At 40.3% G+C, this 24031-nt stretch overlaps 1 protein-coding gene across 4 annotated transcripts in view; it reads right to left on the reverse strand.

Annotated features, from left to right (window-relative positions):
- Positions 1 to 24031, reverse strand: part of trio (trio Rho guanine nucleotide exchange factor) — a 67974-nt gene that overhangs the window by 31103 nt on the left and 12840 nt on the right. For all 4 annotated transcript variants that reach the window (XM_043431326.1, XM_043431327.1, XM_043431325.1 and 1 more), the window contains exons 14-19: positions 23790 to 24028; positions 23109 to 23410; positions 22285 to 22531; positions 22001 to 22192; positions 21301 to 21564; positions 20850 to 21206 (exon numbers count right to left, since the gene is read on the reverse strand). In XM_043431326.1, the coding sequence (XP_043287261.1) occupies positions 20850 to 21206; positions 21301 to 21564; positions 22001 to 22192; positions 22285 to 22531; positions 23109 to 23410; positions 23790 to 24028 (1601 nt within the window). The remainder of the gene's footprint in view (positions 1 to 20849; positions 21207 to 21300; positions 21565 to 22000; positions 22193 to 22284; positions 22532 to 23108; positions 23411 to 23789; positions 24029 to 24031) is intronic.

Genomic DNA, 24031 nt, shown 5'->3' on the forward strand with positions numbered 1-24031 from the left:
CTGCTGATTTTCTGATAAAGACTGATATGAGCGTGCCCATGGATTCAAGACGAAGATAGAGCACCAGAAAAGTGTCCACAAAGTTTGAGTATCCGTGACACTACTTGAGTAATTCAATATTTGATGTTATAGGATAAAGAAGGAGGTGATAAAGTGAAGAAAATAATAAAAACAGGACGCCAAAGTGGCCCTCGCTCTGGGAAGCAAGTTCTCTATTTCAATCTAATGTTTCGTCGCCTCCTCGTGTAACTTGCTCCTTTTGTCGGTTTACTACATTTGAGGCCGGCCATTCTGATCTACGGAAACGATAGCGAGCTCGGCACGCGAGGCCTTTTCTCTGCTTCTCGTTTCGTTGGCGTTTTCGTCGGCTCGTTAATTTCCCGATACACTGTGTCGAGTCAATTTGTCAAAAATTCACGCGCCTCCGGACAGTAATGTGCCAGGACATTTTCTTAATGAATTATCTGTGGATTATTACAAAAGATCATTTGGCTAGAAAATTGTACCGCGTGTGAGAAATTGCATTTTAATTGTCATTTCTTTGTTCTCCAATTTGGTATTTCAACATATTTCCCAAATCTACGAACACTGGAATTATTTTAATACCGAATACGATAAAAATGGAATTGAAAATTTCGTTCAATATCGAAACATTTCGTTCGCTTTAGCTGATTCAATGGAAATTGACATTTTTATTCAGCCTTCCGATTCAATATTTTCACCAATTATATACTATTTTCCTTAATGAAAAACCCTGCGGTAAGGTAGGAAATAAATTTGAAAAAAAGTATAATTGTCGAAGCATTTTGTTCGTTTTCGCTGATCGATTGGAGCAGAACTTTTCCTTAATTCAATGAAAATAAATAAAAAATGAAATTTATTTGCTTTCGAATGAAGCGAAACGCAAATGAGGTAATTTAATAAAAAGAATCTTTGACTCGTATAAAAGAAGAAGTAAATTATCCTCTTTTTGCTCACTTCAATACTGCAATCGATTGAACAAATCTGATTGGTATAGTTGCTAGAAAGCACATAACTTCATTGTTACGAATGTGACGCTCGGGGATAAAATGGTACAACGATAAAGAGCATTTGATTTGCGTCGATCAAGTCAGGCGAATGGCTGTTTTTAAACGATTCAATCCACCGAACACGGAGTGAAAAGGTGGCAGGAATAATAGAGAAAAGTCGTATGAACCAGCAGCTTGTAAATCGTGTCACCCTATCTGTTCGTGACTCTTGTATATTTCCCTTTGTGTAACGCCTCGAAAGATTCTTGTCGGTGAATGAAAGATTTAATAATAGCCCCTCGTAACTCCCTACTCCCGTTGATACTCTTTATTAATAACGTCGGAGAGTTGTAAATAAGCCCTGTTGCATCGTCGAGTTCATACTTCTTTATTTATTTTTTATTTCTTCCGTCGGGGCTATTGATCATTCGACTTTCTCTGTGAGCCTACTCCCTCCGCGAAACTGCTCCGCGTCACCGGTATAGATTGAAGCCGAAAAAGGCAGGAAAGTTTGAAAAAAGTGAAAAAATATGTAACGCGGAAGGGGCTGAGCGGACAGAACGAATAAACGTATCATTAATAACTTTATCTTCTGTTCAAACGACCCCATTATCGAAGCGATATTTATCACTAATTTTCTACCAAGAATACCAACTCGTGTGTTATTTTGGGGGAATCTCGAAATATCTTTCGATATTTTTACTCCGATTTCTCACCCGAATTCTTCTATTATTTTCTATTTTCTTGTGACTTGCTATCGTTTCCCAATGTTCATCGAACGCTAAATACAATTCTTGAGGCGTCTCAATAAATATATCAAAGTTATTCATAGATTCGTCGTTTGTTTACTCATTCTACAAACTCATTCTCTTCGTCGCCGCTGCCCTTGCTGCGCTGTATAATTTACTCGAAATATCGCATCGACCAGGTCCGACTTGTTTCTCGTCGCAGACTTCTCTCGGTCTAAGGATCAACGGAATCGTGTATTTCTTGAACGAACGAAAATTGGATTCTCTCGATTTTAAAATTTCAAGGAAACTGTCAATTTTTCAAAGCAACGACAATCGAATGCTCTCGATTTTCAAATGTTAACGAAACTGCCGATTTCCCCAACAAGGTAAAACTGAAATCTGTCACTTTTCAAACCAACGAAGAAATTCAAAAATCTCACAAAATTTCTTCCCTCCTTTCTTCCCAGGAATCGCTTCGTTCGTTCATACGATAAAGAGAGAAAAATAATGAATTTAAATGTAGTCGACTATTTGTCAAAAACGCTGAAGAATCAGTGATCCCACTGACACCTGTCGCGAGTTTGGGCGTCCGGTAAAATGGATGTCATCGACAAGAATTTGAGAAGGAAAAAGATCGATCGCTGTAAAAGGCGAGACTCGATGTTTGCATATATTCCGCGATACCACTGAAAGTTGTTCCGAGAGCGAATATTTATGCACAGAAAATACGAGGAGAGAGGAGACGCGAGGTTGCTGTGGAACTTGATAATTTTCGGCTCATCGGAGCGACTAATAATTTATGAGCCTCACTGATTCCGGTTAACACGAAAATTTTCGATAACAGTACCAAAAAGGTTCGGCCCCAGGAGCGCGGCGATTCGGATGCATTTTCTACCCTCGAGAGGGGAGCGATTCTGCTCAGGATATTCCTTCCGTTAAATCAGTCGGTGGAACAACAAGTTGCGATTTCGTTGCGAGCAGTTTTTCCGTAAACTTTGGCTTCGGAAAAAATATTTTGAAGAAATTTGGCCGGTGCAAATTCTGAGGGATCGCAGAAAGCTTTTTCCCTCTCAACATGCCAGAATTCGCCTCTCGTTTCTCTCTTTTCACAACGCTCCTCGACTTTTGAGACTCTCGTTCGGCAAAAGGTTAAAACGCGAGAGTCGATGAGACCCGCCGTATTGATTCGGGTCTGTGGTAACTTATTTACAAAATGTCTCTTTGACGTGGACTAAGAAGAATGAATAATAAAGAATTGTGACAGACGAAACAACGTGTTCCCTAATGGCGAAGGGCGACGCAAGTAGTGCCGAGCTTAATGTGGATATTGGCGGAGCACACATTGTTACGGCAATTTGGTCACTGGTCATTTAACTCCGTGTAGAGTATTTGCCGTGGCCCTTGAGCGATGATTACGAGAACTGCGCTCTTTCGTTCGATCGATAGGAGAAAAAAATTTATTCATTTATTTCGGACATCCACCATTGTAGGGAAAAGCATATTCGAACGAGCGCTTCTCATGCGCCGGAATTATTCGATCTCGAATGGGGATTACATGCTTTCAGGTCACTGCTGCGCCCTTGCGAGTTTTATCCCTCGGCATATTTTTCTACATGCGCGTTCAAGGACGAACAAGTTAGAGGTAAAATCATAAAAACTCCCGACTGAAAAACTCCTTCACTTGGGAAAATGGTAATAAACTTTAAAAAGTCTGAAACAAAATAGTTATCGCGAGATTTTCATCGGGAGATGTTTTTACTTCTTATTCAATGATTTGATCAAAGTCATCTGACGAAAATCCCGATATCGATTTTATTTCAGACTCTTCAAAGTTTACTACTTTTTAAAAAAGTTTATCCGGTACGGAGTTAGTCAAAAGAAAAATTATTGCGACAAGCGTAGTCGGTCCGTAAGTTCAACAACGCTGCGACCTTGTTATCCGTGCTGTCGGTACAGCTGTCATTGACAGAATTTTTCACGCGCCCGTTCATGTCATAATCAGTGTTCAAACGTTTGGCATAATTAAAACGCGCCAAAAATGTCTAAAAAAACAAGTTTTTATTAATGACATTAATATTTTTTCACCCGTCTATATTTTATTGAAAGTCCCTAGTGTGAGTTGCGTGGCGGATCGGAAAACGTAGTCTCCGGTTTCAAAAAAAAAAAAAAAAAAAAATTGAATAGATTTTACGAAACTGTAAACATGTTCTTCAGATATTTTTTTATCACTTATGGAAGTTTCTGCAAGAACTTTTTGTGAATGCCTGCAAATTTAATATTTAATTTGGAGAATACGTTTTAATTTTTTTCTCGCGAACAAAGTATCCTCCTATTTTCGAAATCCAATTTACACAGTTTGACCGATTAAAAAAAGGCGCTCCGTCAGCCGATTTTCGCCATCGTCCTGCGCAGGCTGGCGGAGCCTTTTTTCAATCGGTCAAACCGTGTCAAAGGATTTGGATTCTTAAGTGAACGAGTTTTTGTTTTTTTTTGTTACAACATTTTTGTTATTTCAAAATCTTTAGAGTTCATAATTTTTTATTTGAAAACGACAGCTCGAAGTGAAAGTAACAGCGTACAACCGTGTGAAGTTGTCGATAATCGAGTGCTTTTTTGCCCCGCGGGCAGTTGGGAGTTGTTGAAAACGAATGCAATGATTAAAAGTTTCGAATGTGCTCGAAAATCATTGTTTCGGAGAAAAACTCTCGTGTCCTAATTTCGATTTAGGGTTCGAGCTCCATGTGCCGAGTGTAATTGCTCGAAGATCCAGAGATCCGCGGGATCTTTGTGTTGACTTTTTGGAAACGTCAGGAAACCGCTGGACTCGTGATAAACCTACGGAAACGCTTACTAGACACGTGCTGATTATAACGCTGCGAAAAGCCTTAACCACGTGAGCGAAAAAAGCGTCAAAGAGACCCCGAGATTTGAAGGCCGCTTGTACGACCTTCAAGCACTTTTTACGAACACCGTCGTCGGCCTGGTCGTCGCGAGCGGAACGTACGAGCTTCACAAACATTCACACGCGATCCTCCATCTTTCTCTTCCTTTCTGTACTTTGAGTGTATAAAATACTCTTGGCTGGATCTACGAGGATGAATCGGTAATCGCTCGAGTGGATTTTTCGGGTCTCCCGTTAAACATTTTCGCAAGAATAATCAACAACCTTGGGAGCGTCGAGTAAAGCAGGTGGGATTCGTTTTGGAGATACGAAAATTTTCGACTCCCAGAAAAGCCTCGTTTTACCCAACGATGCGAATTCGTATGCCTGGCCAGAGGCGAGTTTCCCTTCCGAACATAACTGCGAGAATATAAATTTCGAACTTGCAGAAAATCTCTGTGCGATGTAACAACGGATTTTTCCTCCACGAAATTTGGATTTCGGTTCACCATAGAAATTGCAGAAATCCACAAGGACAGAGGAGTTTCCCCTCAAACAGAATTGAGAATCAACACTGTAGACGATGCTTTTGTTGAGGATTGATAATTAATTTCCGCTAGTGGATTAGTGCGCCCAGTGATGCGCGAATCTTTTGTTCCGGAGTCTCGATTTTCTCGTTTCTCACTATTCTCTCTCGGTCTATATATCCGGATATGGATTTCCGATGATCGTCAAACTCCGAGGATATTTCATCATAACGAACTCGTACCGCGTTCACACCGAGTTATAGGAAGCTCAACAGGCGCGTGTGTCGTCGCATTCTCTCACGAAACGGATCATCGTGCAATATATAAACCCGACGATCCTATAATCGGATGGGAATTCAACAATAGAAATATGTCAGGCAGTTCGAGCCTTCGACTTCCTGGGGAATTCTACGCCATCGCCGTTTCTCTCAAAAACTGCAGACGATGATACGATTTAAAAACTCACGAAAAAATCAAATCATTCGCGATAACAAATTTCATTCGTGCGAAGTAAAAAAAGTTAAAATATTCTTCAAAGAGGGAGTGAACGAACGAGCAAAATTTTCGGATTGGAAGTAAAAATTGCACGGCGAATGAAGTTTCATGATTTCGAGTTTTTTTGGGAAAATTTTGTTGGCAAACTTGAGAAAATTAACCTTCGAGAGGAATCCACCATGAACGTTCGAATTTTCAAAAATGATTTCTGCGATCGAAGATAGAGGAAAGAAAATTCAAATTCTTTGAATTCGAGATAAAGTTGATCATCAATTTTATCAGCGTTGCAATAATATTCCGGTCACGATTCGCTTTTCTCACGCATTATAGAAAAGATGAAAATTTCCATGAGATTGATCAATGAAAATAATTGTAACCCGATGGGAGGAAGGAACGAGCATAATTTTCTCGTGGAGCGACTCAAAAGTTCCAGAAGCGGAGTGACCCTGACCGAGCTTCCTTGAGCTGTCACAGGAAATCCATAAAAAAACTGTTCAGCATCGTAAAAAGAGTGTAAAAAGCGAAACGTTGCGGAGGATTTAAACAGGAGAGTAATCGGGCCTCGAGAAATGGAGCATGAGTTACGAGACGTGTATCGAACGAGAAAAAATAAAAGTGGGAAGCACGTTCGAATCAAATTCGTATCGAGATCGTATGAAGAAGTTTATTCGGCTGTTTTTTTGTCGCATTAATCTTGGACGAGGATAAAAAAAACGTGAGGCACACGACGAGGAGGAAGACGGCAAAGTTCCGGAGGGATAAGTGCGTAGTTGGGCGTGAGCTCAAGGACGAAAAGACTCGGTAGAGGAAACGTGATATCGCGGTTTTGCGTTCAACATTGAAATCATTATTCGCATTGGGGGAGGCGAAGCAAAAGGAAAGAAAAGTCACGGGCTTGTTACACAGAGCCACGTCCGCGCACGTACAAATAGAATAAATGAAACATCTGCTGCCGCATATGGCTTATCGACGATGAAATCTCAGTTGTCAGTTGAAACTCTTTGAATTTCTTTCAGCTATTTCCGAATGAAGCGGCGGTGTCCTCTTTCCCACCGAGAGTTTCTCCCAATATTTTTCGTTCCTCCAAGACGAAAATCTCTGCCAAGCAAACAAATAGAAGCGGCATCTCTCCGGAGGCTTTGAAGTCCCGGGAAGAAATCAGTTTATTTTCATAGCTGCGACACCCTCGAGTCGATCGTTACATTGGGGACAGCGTTACAATTATTTATCGACAACTTTGAGCCAGTCCCTCGACCAGAACGAGGCAACGAGCTCCTCGTTAAATCTCCAGCGAAAATTTCGTCCCGTCATTACTTTGGGAAGTGAAAAATGAGTCTGATCAATCCCATCCATTTCCCATGCCCCCTCCCCATGTTAATTCCACAAGAAAATTCAGGGCTCAACAAACATCGAGGAAAGTTTTAGCCTCACAAATTGTACGGATAAACTGCGGCGTTGTTACTCTACACGTTCACTCAACACTCAGCCGGATACGTGTCGTTATTATTTTCCAATAATTGCTCGAGCCTGTTGTGTGCTCGGCCCAACAAGAGTGACAGAGGGTTACGTCTCTTTGCGTTAATCGATCCCCGAGCCTCTCTCTCTCTCTCTCCCTTCGTTCTCTCTCCATTTGTCTTTTCTCCCCTGGGATATAAAACTCGATTAACAACCTGGCCACCAAGTGCAACCTCTGTTAACGATAGTTTCTCTAACGTTGCCGAAAATAAACATTTTGCCAGTCCGCTGAGGCTGTCAAGACAGGAGAAGGGTTCGATAACTAAGCATTGACGATACCCTACGAGGGCATTGATTAATCAACGACTTGTAAAAATACAAGAGTTCTACAACTCTCCGATGACCCTGGCCAAATGAAACTCTTTTTACTACTTCTTTTCGTCAATTGACTTTTCGGGGTGAACAAATCAGCTTGAAACTTGACCCTTAATGTGCATCTGGAGTCAGGTTGACCCCAACATTTTTTCTCACATGAATAGCATTTACAGATGAGCATCTCATAAGTAAAACCGCCAATATTAAGAAATCGTTATACCCTCTCTAAAAGTAGGGAGCATAGCCACTTCGTACTCCAAAATAAATAGACTTTTTGGAAGGGTTGCAAAGTGGACTATTTTTCCCTCAAAGCATGGACACTTGTCTGTAAAACTCTGTAAGGATTTTTTTCAAAACTCAAAATTTAATTTTTTACGAGAGATTTAACCGAAAAAGTGCTTTTTACGCGCACTATCAACTTTGAGCACGTTTTTGAACAATGAAAAAAGATTTTTTTGGAAATCCGACTTTGCAGCCTCAAAGTTGGATCGATTCACTGCAAAAAGTGACAAAACCTTTTATTTCGAAAAGCGCATAGTTACCGAGATATTCGATGTCGAAAATGACCCGGGGTCAAAGTGACCCCATGTGCACGAAATGTCTCGCTGTGAAGGTGTGCACACTAAGGGTTAATTGATTTTTACTTTAGTATCGAGTCGTGAATATGGCAGAAATTCAAATATTTCGGAACGAAATCGTCCAAGTGCGTTCGCAACGATCGAGTTTTTATGTATCCAGAAAAACAAAATGAGCAGAAAATCGTACGAGAAATGTTTGTTTTTCGAAAATTAACCAAGTGAATTAGTTGGAGGCGGATTGAGAGAGCTCGGATGCGAGAAGAGGAGGCGGGGCGGCGGTTGGTTATGTTGCGAGGAATATGACGCCGAAGTTTCCAACGTTGGAGTCCAACGAAATGATCGAAAAAAACTCTCCAATAATTCCAGTAATTCTCCTATTTTGTTCCCTGCCAAATTTGCGATTCGTAGTTTTGCAAGCTGCACCAACGATTCGTGAAATAAAAAATTGGTGAATTAAAAACGTTTTTTTCGTTCATTTCGTTGAACTCCAACGTTGGAAACTTCAGCGTCGTCGAGGAATAATTAGTCGGAACGACGGGGTAGTGAGGATGATTAATCGAAGCGTAATTTCGCACGATCGTGACTCTTGGAGCTTAAGGGAAAAATGTGGAAGAACCGAGAATTTTCAAAGTTGCTATCGTTCCATGTGTACTTTGGATAGAAGATGAGGACTTTGATAAAAAGAGAAGGAAGCGCGGAGAGGACACTCTCGCGGCGAGTTGCAGTTACAATCATAATTGATGAGAAACCGGAAGCGCTATTGTAACTGCTAGAAACGTCGAGCACTTTGCTCGATTGTAATTAACTTGGAGGGAAGGAAACTACCGGGAAAACCGGAAGGTGGCACGTACTGTGTACAACCGCTTGAGAACTCGATGCTTCAGATTCAATCAAATTGTAAGCCTAGCGTCTCGCCCTCCCTCCCCCCTCCCCCGGAGCTCCCTCAACGAATAAGGTCAATATGCACCACACAAATGTAACAGTGAACGTGTAGAGGCACGAGAGTTTCAAGCCTAACTGCTTCGAATATGGGTCAAGATGATGATACATTTCCCAGACGATAGACATCGCCGGTTGAATAACGCTAAAACGATATTGCCAATTTGTTGAACCATTTCCAAGGCTCCCACGAACCACCTTGCACCACCGCTGAAGAGCAGCCTTCACGAGTTTATGGTGATTGCTAAATTGACTCTTGGTTTAAGGAAGCTCGCGCGAATCTAATGGGAATCGAAAATTCAAAATTTACGAGGTGAAATTTGGAAATATGCTAGAAAATATAGACTGTGCATCTATTCCAGGAATTATTGTAGGATCTACTGTCTAGTTGTCGAGAAAACTATTAACGAAAATCACATTTTTTCAGCCTCGTGGCAGGCACACTTCCTGTGCGAGCATTTGGATTTAAGGAGGTTGGATCCCGACGATACAATGTTGCCATGCTAAACCATGTTGAAAAGATGAAAAATTTCAAAATTATAAGAATTTGATAAAATTTGGCAAATGTATTCTTTAAAAATACACATAACGACATAAATTTATTTGGATTTTTCATTAGAATGTGGTGAAAAATGTTGAAAAAAATTGTATCTGTATACTTGTTGCCAAAGAATGTTATCACCAAATTTTATAAAATTCAGATTATTTTCATTTCGTGATCCGACCTCCTTAATAAAATACGATCCTCCCAACTTTAAAGAGCCAAAAACGAGGATAAGAAAATATAATGTTTTTAGATATCAATGATGTCTAGAGAAAGCCTTGTTATTGGTGAAAATCACTTGGGAATGGAAAAAGAACAACACTTATACAAACGGTGGAAGGTTTGACAACACCCTGAGCCAGCTGGTTTGAAATATGGATATACATGCGCATATAAATAGAAAATGGCTCTTGTCACATTTTGCTTGGCGATTTTACAACGAAAGTATTTAAACTGCTATCATTATATTGAAAATTGATCAATCTCTTTAATAATTGTGAGAATAAATTTTAATCGTTTCTTTTATCGTTAAGGAAGTTGAGGCATTAGAATGAAAATGATGTCATCGCTTTTAAACCGAGTGCATCTTTTAAAGTGAAATGTAAAAAAAAATCACTTAAATTTTCAGACAGTTTAGGAGCGTCGTTGCTGAGAAAAATCAATAACAATTTGAGCCAAATAACATGTAATCTTATGGAAGTCAAGACACATTCGGTGATATCTCCGTTAAAAATGATGCTAAAAATATGAAATTTTTTGGGCAACATGAACGAGGCTTGCCGAATAATGTCAATTTTTTTCAGATTTATTAGGAGATTTGCTGAGATTATATTAATAATAATCTGTTTCCCGTGCAGTTTTTTGAGGCTAAGATCGTCGCCGTTCGTGTTTTCGACTGAGCTTTCACCAGTTTTTCGTCTTTTTTTCCCCAACTTTTCTTTAAAGTGTATGCAACATTGCCAAACTGTAAACTGGCCTAACTTTTGAAAGGTACAGGTCATAACTTTTGGATTAAAAAAATGACTGTACAGCCTCAACTTCCTTAAATGAGTAATATAAAGTTCACTTGCTTTTTTGAGTGTCAAGTGAAGCCTAATCTTCTTTAATAACCAGGAAATGGAGTGGAGTAGAAGGAACGTTGCTGCGAACGATTTTTCTAATTGATGCGTTGATTTCACCGTCTCGGAAAAGCAGCCAACTGTTTTTCGCCCTCGTTCTACGACGCAATCTTCGATCACTAGGTTTAGTAACGTCGCCATTTATTGTAGACACCGATTTTGACGAGGGTAGAAAACTCTTTGTAGCTTATTGTAATTGATATTTGCTTTCGAAACTTTGGATAAACCTCCGCTCGAGTTTCACCCTCGATAAGCTGGATTGATGAAACAGAAGATACCGAAAAATGAGCTCTCGCGGAGACGAGAGCGAGAGAGACGCGTGGAAACTCGTGAAAATCATTATTGAGAAAATTTGACAAGAACTCGTCGCTGATTACAACGGCCTCCGTAGAAAGAGAGCCGAGCAACACTGTAAAAGGTCTTGAGAGACTTTTTTCTGACCGTCGCTCGTAAATACAGAGCTCGTGAAGCTCCACGCTGGGAAATAAAAAATGGCGATTGCTCGAGGTGTCTGAAGAGCACCCGTTTGAACGCGGAGCTTCGCTTTAGAAACGAGGAGAAAAAGAGCGTTAAGAAAGTAGAAAAAAACTGGACGAGTGTGTCTATGTATGTGCTCGTGCTCCGTGAACTCTCGACTGCTTGCAATCCGATATCCCACCAACGAAAGTATCAAATAGACGAAAAAATATGAAAAAAAATCCTTCGAGTGTGTGAACCAGACGCAATCGATATTAGTACTCGAATGCTTACGAAACAAAAGTTTCATTGGCTATTTTGCCAGCTCAATTATTATTGTTATTCGTCCTGACGAACTTCACTTCCGATGATTAAATTGAGTTCAGAAAATCCGTACGATCAAATTCATTTTCATCAAACTAATACGAAAATCCGCTTTTCCCAAACGAAAACCGTTCTGATCGCACTGATTTTGGAAACTTTGGAGTTCATCGACGAAATTTTTGTCTGGAAATTTCATCGGCGGAAGGAATTTCATAATTTCAACATATTTCCTCACTCGTTTCGGAAAATACACCCGAGGGCTTCCGCTTCGTAGATTCGGACGAATATATACAGGATAAATTCTCAGTGAGATAAAACACGTTTATGGCTGAAAATCGATACTCGAGAGGATACCGTTGTCGAGGGCAGATATCACTCGCTACGACAACGCAGATCACTGTGTTTATCGAGTTGAATAAATAAAAAAATAAAAAATAAAAAAATAAAAAACAGAATAAAAATCGTATCGATTTGTTGTTCGTCTTCTTCGCATTCTTCTACTAGACTTACGTCATCGAGTTATTTCCTGAAGCCTCGTTGCACGTTACAGAACGTTGAAAGTGACATCAGTTTTTTTTATAACATCAACAAATTTCATTGCGCATTAGTATTCTTACTCAATGAGTCGAGCACGAAATCTTTGCTTATCGAATCAATATTCTAGGGCACTAAAATCTGTTTTTTTCAAACACAAATTCTGCAACGAGGTGAAAACGATCTTTTCTCGAGGTTCAATTGTACATCGTTTTCTTCGTTTGTTGTTTTTTTTTTTTTTTTTAATAAAGAAAATTGTGTATGAAACTAAAAAAGTTCTGAAGAAATGGAATAAAATGTTTTTTTTTTGCTCAAAGTTTGTAGTCGCTCCCGACCGTACTCGTGTGTTTTGCCCGAAAAATTACGAACGTTTTGAATTTAGCGGTTATTGGAACCGCGGTTCGACGTTCCTCAAATATTATTCCAGTTTTACGTTTCGGAGCTAAAAAATTGTTTTTTTTTGTGTAAATTTTACATAATTTTAGTTTTGGAGACATTTTTTTGGATCATTAAATTCATGTTGAGTCGTGTACTCGTGAAAAAAGGTTATCGACCGAGAACGAGCTATTTTGGAGCGTTGAAAATTATAAGTAGAAACTTATTCCCGGCCTATCGCGTCGAGAAAGCTGTCGATACTCCAATTTGGTAATCGCAACTGATCATAGAGATATCTTCATGTTTGAAGGAATGAAGAAATTGACGAGATACACGAGAAATATCCGACTATTATCAACTCTATCGAAGCCTATTTTTATAGGCCTAATATTTGTTAACGACACGATGAATAATGAATTTTGGTACGTTCGTGGCCTGCCTGTTCGATTAAATAAACGCACGAAGTGAGTTTTACACTGGCGTGATGGAGTCCGATTTCAAACATCGAAGTGTTTGATCTCAAAAAAGTTTCAATCCAAAATACCAAGGAATTTTCATCGCAGATTTATTTCGAAATTGATTCGATTGATGATTATTTCAATGCAAATTTAACGATGAATTTTCACGAATATTCAACGCTCCGAAGTCTGTCGAGCTCTTTTTTAATCTATATTTTATATTGTTATAATAAAAAATGTACATATATATTTAAAAAAAATTTTATATTTATTTATGAAAAGTCAATATTTTTGATTATCCATTTAAATTAAAAAAAAATTTTTATGTTTGATTGTAAAGAATCGGTACTTTTGATTGTCTGTTTAAAATTTTTTTTTAAATATCTATTCAATTTATATAATTATTATATAATAATTATATAAAGATTTAAGATAAAAAAGATCTATTTCCGAAAAACTAACGACAAATATAACTTCATGACGTTTCTCAAAATCCATGTGTTATCTGTGGCTGCTCGCGAGCTCATTGGAGCACGTTTGGTACGAGGGAGGAAAAAGTGCTGTACGAGCAAATTGGAGGATGAACCGTCAAGTTTTTCTCCTCGTCTCGTCAGATGCTTGGATTAAGCGGATGAGAGGAGATAGGGCACGTGACGAATGGAATCGATATCGATACTCGCGACAAAAAAACTGTTAAACATAGAAATTTTCAGGTATAAATAAACGCGTGCACATAGAAGTCTGGAAAAAGTTGGCTATCAGTGGCGTTCGAGGGAGGTAACTGCGCAAGAAACGCTCTCACTCTAGAGGGAAATGTTATCACGGTTTTTTACGATCCGGCGAGTAAAAAAAACGCTCAAGATGCCTCCCAACATCGGGAATAATGATCCGGGCCGTAAAATACGCTCGGAGCATACGCGATCCGAATGATCGCGTAGACATAACGATATAAAGTGTGCGGGGCGGCACAAAAAGTGAGTCACGGAATTCCAAAAGGAAGGGCAAGCGAGCGGGGGAGGAGAAGAGTCGATTTAAAAATAAATATTGCTCTAACCGAAAATGAGAATTATAGCGTCGTCGCAGGACCCTGAACTCGATTCATTTTTGCCATTTCCCTTTTCACCAAAGATACACGCTCCTCGTATCACGCGCTCCTACAACAGACACACTTTTTCACGACGGGCTAACATCACCGGATGTTTTAACGCTCCTCGGTGGCCTGGAAGAAAACATTTAGAGGGAGAAAAAGCGCGTTTTATCTCGGAGCATTTTGTTTGTGCTTCGAGAATATTTTCTCCTCGTGCGATCATAAATAATGCAAGTGCGCAACACTAAATTCGTTAGGCCTGCGGAAAGGAGTACAAGGATCTGCCCGATGCTCACGAGCTCGACCTCATCGCTGAATCGCTCGAATTACCGAAGAAAAATAAAAGAAAGAAACCACTTGAATTATTACCCTCGACTATGTACTTCGTTGTAAATGTTTCGAGAGATTGAACTCGAGCTTTTGTACATTTTTGATAAGAAATCGCTCGAGTTTCGCTCGAGCACTATTTTCGCGGGCATGCAACTTCAGGCTCTTTCAGGACATCCAATGAAAATTAGATTTTCCGTTCTAATTGTCACGAATGGAGGTCAAATCTCTTTGACACGAGTTTTCGTCTTTCCTCCAATTTTCAGGCTTCGTCGAACGCACGAACGCTCGAAATGATTTTTCACCGATCGTGCTTTTCACGAGCGACAGTCAAATCTCATTCTGAATGTTTCCAGAGAATCTTTTCTCTTTGGACAGGCATCTCGGAGCGAGCTAAAAGCGAGCCGAAAAAATGGTGTGTCGTGAAGTTGCAATCGGAAAAAAATTGAGAACGAAAATTCTGTGGAAGTGAAAAGTTTCCGAAAAAATGAGTAAAAAGTGTTTTTTTTACACCATTTTTGTTCAGCATTCGCGATATGACAGAAACTCAATGAAACGGAACAAAAAGTTACTCGCTCCGATAACTGGCATCGCTTTCCCAAATCCCCGAGATTCAAGTGTGGAATTCAAGTCACAAGAATCAGACAGGACAAGAGAAACCTCCCTCTTTTCAGGGTCAGTTGACGAAGCCTCTGCTCTGACCTCGACAAATCCATAGTTGGAAATGTGCGACGAAAACGTAGAATAGTCTCGTCCACCCATAGAAACTTCCCAAAGGTAATCCAAACGTTTCGAGTTTTCATGTTCTTCTCACTTTTTTATTCTCGGCTCGAAAGACTCGCCAGGGCGGAACACATCTGTTGGTTCGCGATAAGAAAAATACTCGATATCCGGTGAGAAAGCATAAATCGAGGAAAAGGCGAGGCGCCGCTAGACCGGACAAGCTGCGAGCCCTAATCGCACACCGCGAACATTTACGAACGCCTTAATAAAACCACGATTTTTAAATCGATAAACACTCATAAATGTTTACATTATTTTCCGCATAAACGTCAGACCGAGTCGAAAAAACGAACGCTTGTCGATCGGTTCGCGATTGATTCAATAAAATTTCTCGAAATTTTTATAAATTTAAAAAATCTAATTCCAATCGACTCTTTTCGGCGATAGTGCCACGTTACTTTACGGCTGTCGTTCGAAAAACTCGCGAATACGATTGAAACTGATAAGCTTTTTTGGGGGGGGGGAAAAAAAAAAACAAAAAATGTTGCAACTTTCAGTGAAACTCTGCGTCGTCGTGTCGCGAGAAACTAAAAAAGTGTCGCTGCGAGGCACAATTAGGTCAAAATGTACGTTCTACGACGCGTTTTAAAAGACAGAAAATTCGAGGATTTTCAAGAATTGGTGCCTTTCTAAATAATTCTCGATGCAGAATTTTTATTCTTTCATCGGAGGAGAAAGAATTTCTTAAAGAATTTTTCATCTCGATGCGGAAGTGGTGATAAAACGCGCAGGAAAAGAAAGCGAAAGAGAGAAAGAGCGAGAGAGAAATAGTACCTGGGAGAGGGAGGGTTGTCGTCGCAAGAGTCGCGACTGGAAGGATCCCGGGGTATCGATGGTGTGCTGTCGTACGATTCCAGGATGCGGTGGAGCCACGGAGCCCTGCCGAAACCAGGGTAGCGAAATTTTTCTTTTCGCTTTTTGGACGATCGTAGCCGGTTTCCCGGCGGGTGACGTCATTGCGGTAATTTTCAGGGGGCGGCCCCGGGCACTCTCGTGTGTACCTCTTTCGCTATGAGCCTTGATTTTCTTCGATGATATCCGGATGCGGGTGAGACAGGGATCGCAGCGAGGAGGAGAAACAGCCTCGAAATGCTCGTTCCAAGTTCGTAATCACCGAGGGGAACAGCGATAGAGGCTTTTTCGACGAAATCAACGAACCGAAATTCCTCGAGTCCGTTCGCGGCTGCTCCGACGTTCGTAGGCTTCCTCGAGTTTCACCCTCGTTTCATCGCACTCGATAAATCCCTTGAGAAAGTGAGATCGGCCAACGAGCGAATGACCGCGAGTCTGCCTGCTTTTTGTTTCACTCTCCAGGCTGAGAAAATCGGAGGAAGAAAAAGCCAGTCTCGCTCCCGCGCTACCAGCAGCCCGAGATGCGATTTTTGTGAGATACTTCGAACGACGTCGAGCTCAATTTTCCCCATGCCTCGTCGTCGTTCCCGACCATCCTGAGTTTTGCCATTGTCCGGGCAACTAATCGTCACGATTGAGAAAAAGCTCGAGCCTCCTCAACTGCGCTTTCGAACGCTCGCTTTCACCTGCTTATATTCGCCTCTGCTTTCGGCTACTTTCAGTCGTCTATCCTTCGCCGGACCAGTGGAGGCTGGAGCGGCTTTCGGGAGTCCGGCCGACCCGAGAGTCGCGTCCGTACTGCTCCCGTGTATTTTCTACGTTCCTGGATTTACCTCCGGCTCTTCTTACTCAACGCGCAACTCCCCTCGACTATGCAAACCGCACATACATACGCATAGATTGAAAAAGCGACAAAGCTGAATGTTGTAACGCGCGCTACCGACCCGGCGAGCTAACGTACGATCGAGTGCGGATCTGCCGGTCCTCTCGCCTTCTCTCTTTCTCTTTTTCCCTCCTCCACCTCCGCCCCGCGAGCTTTCGCGCAGCCACCGCGCCACTTGGACGACTTGTTTCTCTATCTCTCAACGACTACACATGCGCGCGATAACGCACCTCGTACTATTTGCGACGAAGCTATCCCTCAATATTGTCACTCAATGACCAGTCAGAATCATTCGATGATCGACTCTCTTCCTTTTTTCCCTATTTTCTCTTATTTTTCATCATTTTTTCAACCCTTCAATCATTTTCATAATCTTCGATTCGAAGAATTTTTCCAATCATTTTAAATTTGGGAACATAAATGATCGATGCAAATGATTTTTCATCGATCTTTGTTGGAACAATAATTTCCATCACGGCAAAACGCTCGACTTTTTTTCAGTTCGGAATTCTGAATCGATGTCTGTGAATATTGGACATTTCGACGACATTTTTCATCTTTTTTGTTCGTTGTTACTTTGAATTATTGATTCGAATCGAGAGAAAAATGAACGAGATTCGATCGTGGAGAAATAAAATTTGTTCGCTGACTTTGTTTTCGTCGAAGATTTGAGTGCTCTTTAAGGAAAAAAGGCTCCCGATGTTTTGTTTAATCGAATGAAAATTTGGACTGTTTCCATCGACGGATAAAAAGATCTGCACGCACATTCGGGAATGGAATTGGATTGAGAACGTAGCGGAGGCGATTCGAATCTGAGTTTTTATCTGCACGTAAGATTCGAGAGGAATTCGCAAATAACGTGGATACAAAAAAATAATGTTCCTCCTATTACATCGCGTATCCGCAGACGTATTATTTCGATAAATAGGATTCTCGTGTTTATACAGTAGGTTTAAAAGCCTCTGTCACGAATATCTCGTTCTTACAGAAAAAACAAACTCCCTCTCTATATAAAGAAACGAAAATATGGCGTGTAATCTCCGCCACTAGGGAAAACCAACGAGTTCTGTTGGACAGTTTTAGATTCCCATTTATTTAACCCGGAAAAATAGAATGCACGAAAAATCGTACCGAAACGTTTGATCAAAGCGAATATAAGCCTGAATAAGATCAGAAATAATGTCCATTTCCTTTTGTTTCCACAGTCAAACCTCAGTCGTATGGAATCGAGCGAAAAAACTTGAATTTCGAATATTGCATATAACAAGCAAAACCCTTCAAAATTTTGGTTATTTTCTGAGAAATTGTGATAAATTAAATTGTGAGGAAACGTCATTTTTGGAAATGTGACTAAAAATATTCGCATTGACGAATCAAGCAATTGTCATCTCGAATAAGATTCATTCGGACGGAGTTGAAGCCCCGAGAAATGGCCTCAAAAACTGCGGATGCTGCCTAAAGTCTTGCCCAAAAATCGTGACGAACCTTTTCAAGGGTTTCGTCCCACGAGTTCTGTATTGAATGTCAAATCCAAAAGTGAGTAATTCTTGCTCTACAAAAATGTCGCTTCGAAAAAACAAATTTCATTCTGATCGAAAGATTGAATTTTTCATGCCGTAAGAGCGCGAGAGAATTTCGAAAAAGCTGAACCACTAGAAATAGTGAGTGGTTGAAAAAGCTCAACGGAGTTTTCGCAAAATGTTTTTACTCGTCAAGTTCGCGGTCATTTATTGGTACGGACGTTCTGCGCGGTCTCGTAGCCGCGGTGGTAACCATGAGAACCCGAATCCGCGGTGACACACATACACGGGATCGAACACACAGGAGAGGATGGAGCGCACACAGCGAACGAGGCAGCAGCGTTTCGCAGGGCTTTGGGGATGCTGGAGGTTCTCTCGGACGGCTCTGTCCCTCTGCGGCAGAGCGGGTAGGCGTCTGCTCGGTAAGATCGATCCCGGGACCTCGGTGGCCCCGGCGTTGAGCGCGCCACTTTCTCGTACGTGCGCTCTCCTAGCGAGAGGGGGAGGGAGAGGGAATTTCTCTCTCTGCTTTTGGAGCGTGTGCCAATGCAACGTCGATACGACCCTTTGAGCAGGCTTCTACGATCGACAGCATTCTGTCGCTTGCATTCGTGCACTTTTCCATGTTTTCTCGAGTACGAACTCGCCTGGCGTTCGCCATGGTTCTCCGAACCAAGTTTTCGGTGCCAGGGAGATTGTTTGGAATCCACGAGGGACGAAAAATCAATTCGAAATTATTTTTCTCTCTTCTAGTTTGCTTCCCTCGTGGTTCCCGGGAACGCAGTCGCTACGTCGCATTTCAATTGGGCTTTTTTCACTCCTCCACAAAATCGCATGAATGGGTCTCCTCTGTCAACTTTCCGCCGGAGAATATCAACCCGGGAACCATTTTCCATTGTCTGCCTTCACTCACACGACTGTCCTTTCGACCTATACACGACCCCGGGGTCATGAATACTCCTCCCTCCTCCCTTTCGCCCTTCTCTCGCTCCCTCGCTCACGGCTCTCGCTTTGATCGTCATTCACCAAGCTTTTACCGAAAACAAACTACCTCCTTGAAATTTCGTGTTTTCTTACCAGTTATCGACTCCGATAAACGATTTCATTCGATTCTTAAACCCGGAATAAATTAATCAATGATTTGTTCTCATCGATGGTCTCGAATCATCGCCTCGTTTTATTGCTTCCCAATTTTATTGGGCTTGAATACCAAACAAAGTGTTTGGATAACAAATTTACGAATTCTGAGACTCTCGGTTCGTGACACTTTATCTTTCCGGCACGAAAATTCTAATTCGAAAAGGAAAACAAAACAAAATGTTACTGTTGGTCTGTGAATGAATTTGATGTTGGCTCGTAACAAATTTTATTAAAAAATAACTGAATATTGTTTTTCTATTCATTTCAGCAAAATTTTTGCCAATTTGTTACGGATTACTTTACGCATAAATATACAAATTTGTTAGAAATTTTTTAAAATAATGAGATAAAACAAATCTCGATGGGATTTCAGCGATAAACCTGTCAGTTTTTAACCAACGATGTAAACTTCACGAATTCGAGAATGAAATTTCAAATATGGATGAGTTGTGTTCATTTATATTTTCTTTTCTAAATGTAATAATGAAAAACTGCGTTTTTGGCAAAGACAACCATTTTTTTGTACATTTCGAAACTCGAAGAGAAACATACGATTTTTGTTAAATTATCCCGCAGGCGTTGAGCGATCGAATCCACGCTCAAGTTCTGCTCTGGAGGGTTACAGAACCGAAGTTGACAGAAAAATCTTGTAAAAAGAGTGTCTGTCGTAGATTTTCAGGTAAATTTTGATCAGATTATTTGATGGGGAAGCAGAATTTTGAAGCCGACTCAGTTACCCATAACGAGAGTTAGAAAACTTGAGTATCGAACGTTCTCCGAAGTGGAATTAAGGCGATCTATCACTTGCGTGAGTGCGAGAGGGATAGCTGCAAAATGGTTGCACGTTTTACTCGGACATGGTTGATTTTTTGAGAAGAATAAAAGTTACAGCTTGTTCTCTGATAAAACGAGAACAGCGTGTAATTCATATTTTCTTTCAAATATCAACCTACTCGGAATAAAACGTGCGGCAGGATTTTTACCGACTGAACAACAGATCGATCACGTCAAGTTTGAAAATTTGTCGTATTTCAATGGAAATTCCATGGCTACGTAATTGATAAATTGATATCGGATAAACAATGAAACTACAGCCGAAGATTGTAACTGATCGAATGAATATTGTACAGTATTTATCCGATTTGTTCAGCGATGCTCGAAACGTCGATAAATCCGGTTCGAAAGTATCGCGGAGGCTAAATTTATTGGTGCGGAAACTAATGAATTTCCGCTTGATTTTGCGTTTACCTCAAACATTTGGAATGCTAAAATGGAATGCGATATAAATTAAATAATTCCAAGTGTCGAATTCAAGCGTCGAAATGATTGGAATTGATAATAATTTGGAACGTCAAGTCCATCATTGTATCAATTTAGTGACCCGATGGAATTATTATCGTTCCGCTTTAATAATTAAGCAATAGTAGTGAAGCAATTCCAATCGAAAAATTGCTTACCTTGTCAGAATCCGTGGTGTTGGTAGATCCAAACGAGGCTAGTGAATTTCTATCGAGATTTTCGACGCTGTCATCAAGAGAAGCGCACTCCTCAAGATCCCGGCTGGATCTTTGACTGGAGCTCTTTTTCGCTGGGCTCTTAGGCATACTGAGACTGAAGTAAGTCTCCTGTATAACTTCGCGAAGTCTCTTGACCCAAAGTTGTTTAGCTTCTAGAGAATTAGCGCGTAGAACGACTCTCGTGTCGCTCGTCGGTGCTCTTCCTGTCCATACAGCAAATTTGCACTCATCACCTTCGATGTGCTCGGTCACACCGAGTTCCGAAGTCATCAAACGACTCTTGTAAATATATTTGACCTGTAAGTATGAAAATAAATGGTGAGTTTGGTTATCAAGTTTGATGAAAACTCGATTTTAAAAAATCTGTTTCCTAGTTTTTAAGCCTTTCTACCTTGCCGGCCGAATCTTTGACTTCTTTGCTAAATAAGAGGTAGAGTTCGAAGAGGAATATATGACGGTCACGGCCTTTACGTATCAGTTGCTTCGGATCCCAAACCGTGAACGAATCTTGCAGCACTACATCACCCAGTGTGTCTATCCTGACGTCGCAGCCTTCCAATAGACTCAAATGTAAGGCATCGTTTGCTTTTTTAGGCACATTTAGCATTACTTCCAAACCATCTTTGATTTCACCCTGTCCCTCTTGACAGCAGGCCTGTTGGATATTTAAAAATAACATTTTATCAAACAACTCAACGATTTTATCGAACAGAATACGAATTTTAGGTCTTTTCTGAATGATTAACTATTTTCTTTACACATTGAATGCTTCCCGGTCTCAGGGATCTGTCTTCTCAATTTTCTGGTGTTTGATAATATCATAAATTCAAAACAAATACAGTATTTGGTATCTATTGAAAGTAACAAACGTATGCTTTTTTTATTTTTTAACATTTCATTTGCAAATGGATCGATTTTTTGTACAAATTTAGTTAAGTCCAGAAATATATTGTTTAAGTATCAATCAAACACAAAAGATGAACTTTCATATATATTGCCCTGTGAGATTTGAAATCTTTCGATAACCTCAATAGGGTGTTGATCATTTTTTAAATATATTTTTCTCAGTAATTCGATAATAATGAACAAACCTGCAGATCTTTCAGCAAAAGCTGATACTTGGTAATTCTCTGCACAGGTTTAATGAGGTAAGCGGCGATCGGATGTTCGACCCGATGTCGTCGCTGCAAATCTTCGAACCAGCTTCCACCGTGTGCAACCAAAAGTTGATTGCTCTCGGGTTTATTTTTACAATAAGTCACGTACATGTCGAACTTGGCAGCCTAAACACAAAGAGGCAAGTGTTAAAATCGTTGCTGGATTAGTTTCGTTGTGAAAATTGGACTAAACTTGTATTTATTGGTCTGTAACGTACCCAAGTTACGAAACAATGGCCAACATCCTCGGGCATTGTTTCGTATTTCTCCAATTCACGGAGAAAAATGTCACAATGAAACTGATAGATTTCTTCCATATTGCTGAATATTATTGATTCCCTGCCGTGCAAGCCTGTCGGTACAATGCCACGACCGCTTCGAGTCTCCTCGAGGAAACACCGTATACAAGTTTCCAAATCCTTAACGTAGGTTCTCTCCGTTTGCAAAAGTTCTGCCATTATAAACCTGTGCAATAAATCGGGTTAGTTTCAAGATTTTTCAACGAATTTTCGTTAAAGGTACGTATGGGCCTAGAAACTATGAAGAAAAGAAATAATTATGTCTCTAGGGAGGCAACTAGTAAAGCAGCTGCATTCAACAACCTTTTTGGTAAAAAATATTTTAATGAGTATCTTTCACTGTGTTTCAGTTTCAAGCAACTTTACGTAAGAATATACAATTATCATTTCATAAACTGATACCAGAAAAAAGGAAACCTGATCGATTGATTGCCTTTCTTTGGTATTCGTGTGTGTGTGTGTGTGTGGATCAATCTTCTACTTCGTATTCACTGTCACTCAATTTTTGGCAACGATACGCCTGTCACGGTATCGGCCTATTTTTTTCGACTTTGTAAACTTCGATAACAACTTGTCAACGTTTCTCAAAGTGCTTGATTGAAAGCACCTTAATTTTTTCGATTTTATTGAAGCGAAAAGATTTTTTTAGTTTGGTTATTTTAATTTTTCCTCGTTTTCTCATTCTACCTTCAAGCTCGATAAGTCACTTTCATGAGGGATGAACGATAAAAATAAAGACTTACTCTTTCCGTCGAGCTGAACGACGTTTTTCTTCGTTGAGCTCTTTCAAATCTTTTCCTTTAATTTTTTCTTCCAAAAGCGGATCGGAATTTCTGTCGATCGAAAGATCCTTTTGTCCATCATCGGATTGTATTCCCAAATCATCTTCGATCTGAGTTTTGTAACAATCCATTCGCATACTGAAGTCCTTGTAGCGTTGGTCAACTTCAGCGACGGATTGTTTTATCGCTGCGGCATGCGCGTGTCCCTTTTCGACCAAATTATCAGCTAATTGAATCAGCAATTTCACTCTTTCTCTAGTCTCCTATGAAACACACCAACATTTCGTTCGTTCAATATTTGCAAAATAAAAAATAAGAAAAGAGTCTTTTTCCTTAATAATCGAACTCTTCGTTGCAGACTTCATAATAAATTGCTGTATTTTTCGTGTAGTGAACGACAACCACTACCCGCAACCTCAAATGCACATTTCTTTATGAAAACTTTCCTTCTCTTTTGTGCCACTTGGCAAAGTATCCGATTCTACGAGTGATTGTGCAATATCGAGCGATGTCGTCAGTCGCTGTTCTTAGAGTAACGAAAATTTTCATGCCCAACTTCGCATACAAGCTCATCGTATATCGAAATTTAGAATCGCGAGAAAACGCGAAATTTCCGACGAAACACACAATTTTTTTCTTTACCTTTGCTGCACCCTTGAACTCGTTATGCTCCTGGAGAAGCTGTTCGTTCTCGAGCCTGTTTTTTCCAACGTTTACGTGCGTCGCAAGATAAAGTTCTCCTGTTTGACTTATCCATTCCAAAGCTTGCTTCGCACTGCGCTCGAACAATACATACTGATGACATTGATCCAATCGTTTTTTACGCTGGGTCCAAAATTCGAGGACTTTGTTCTCTTTGCTTCTCAATTCTTCGAGGATATCTT

The sequence above is a fragment of the Venturia canescens genome, chromosome 10 (genome assembly GCF_019457755.1).
Source record: "Venturia canescens isolate UGA chromosome 10, ASM1945775v1, whole genome shotgun sequence".
Taxonomy (NCBI): Eukaryota; Metazoa; Arthropoda; class Insecta; order Hymenoptera; family Ichneumonidae; genus Venturia; species Venturia canescens.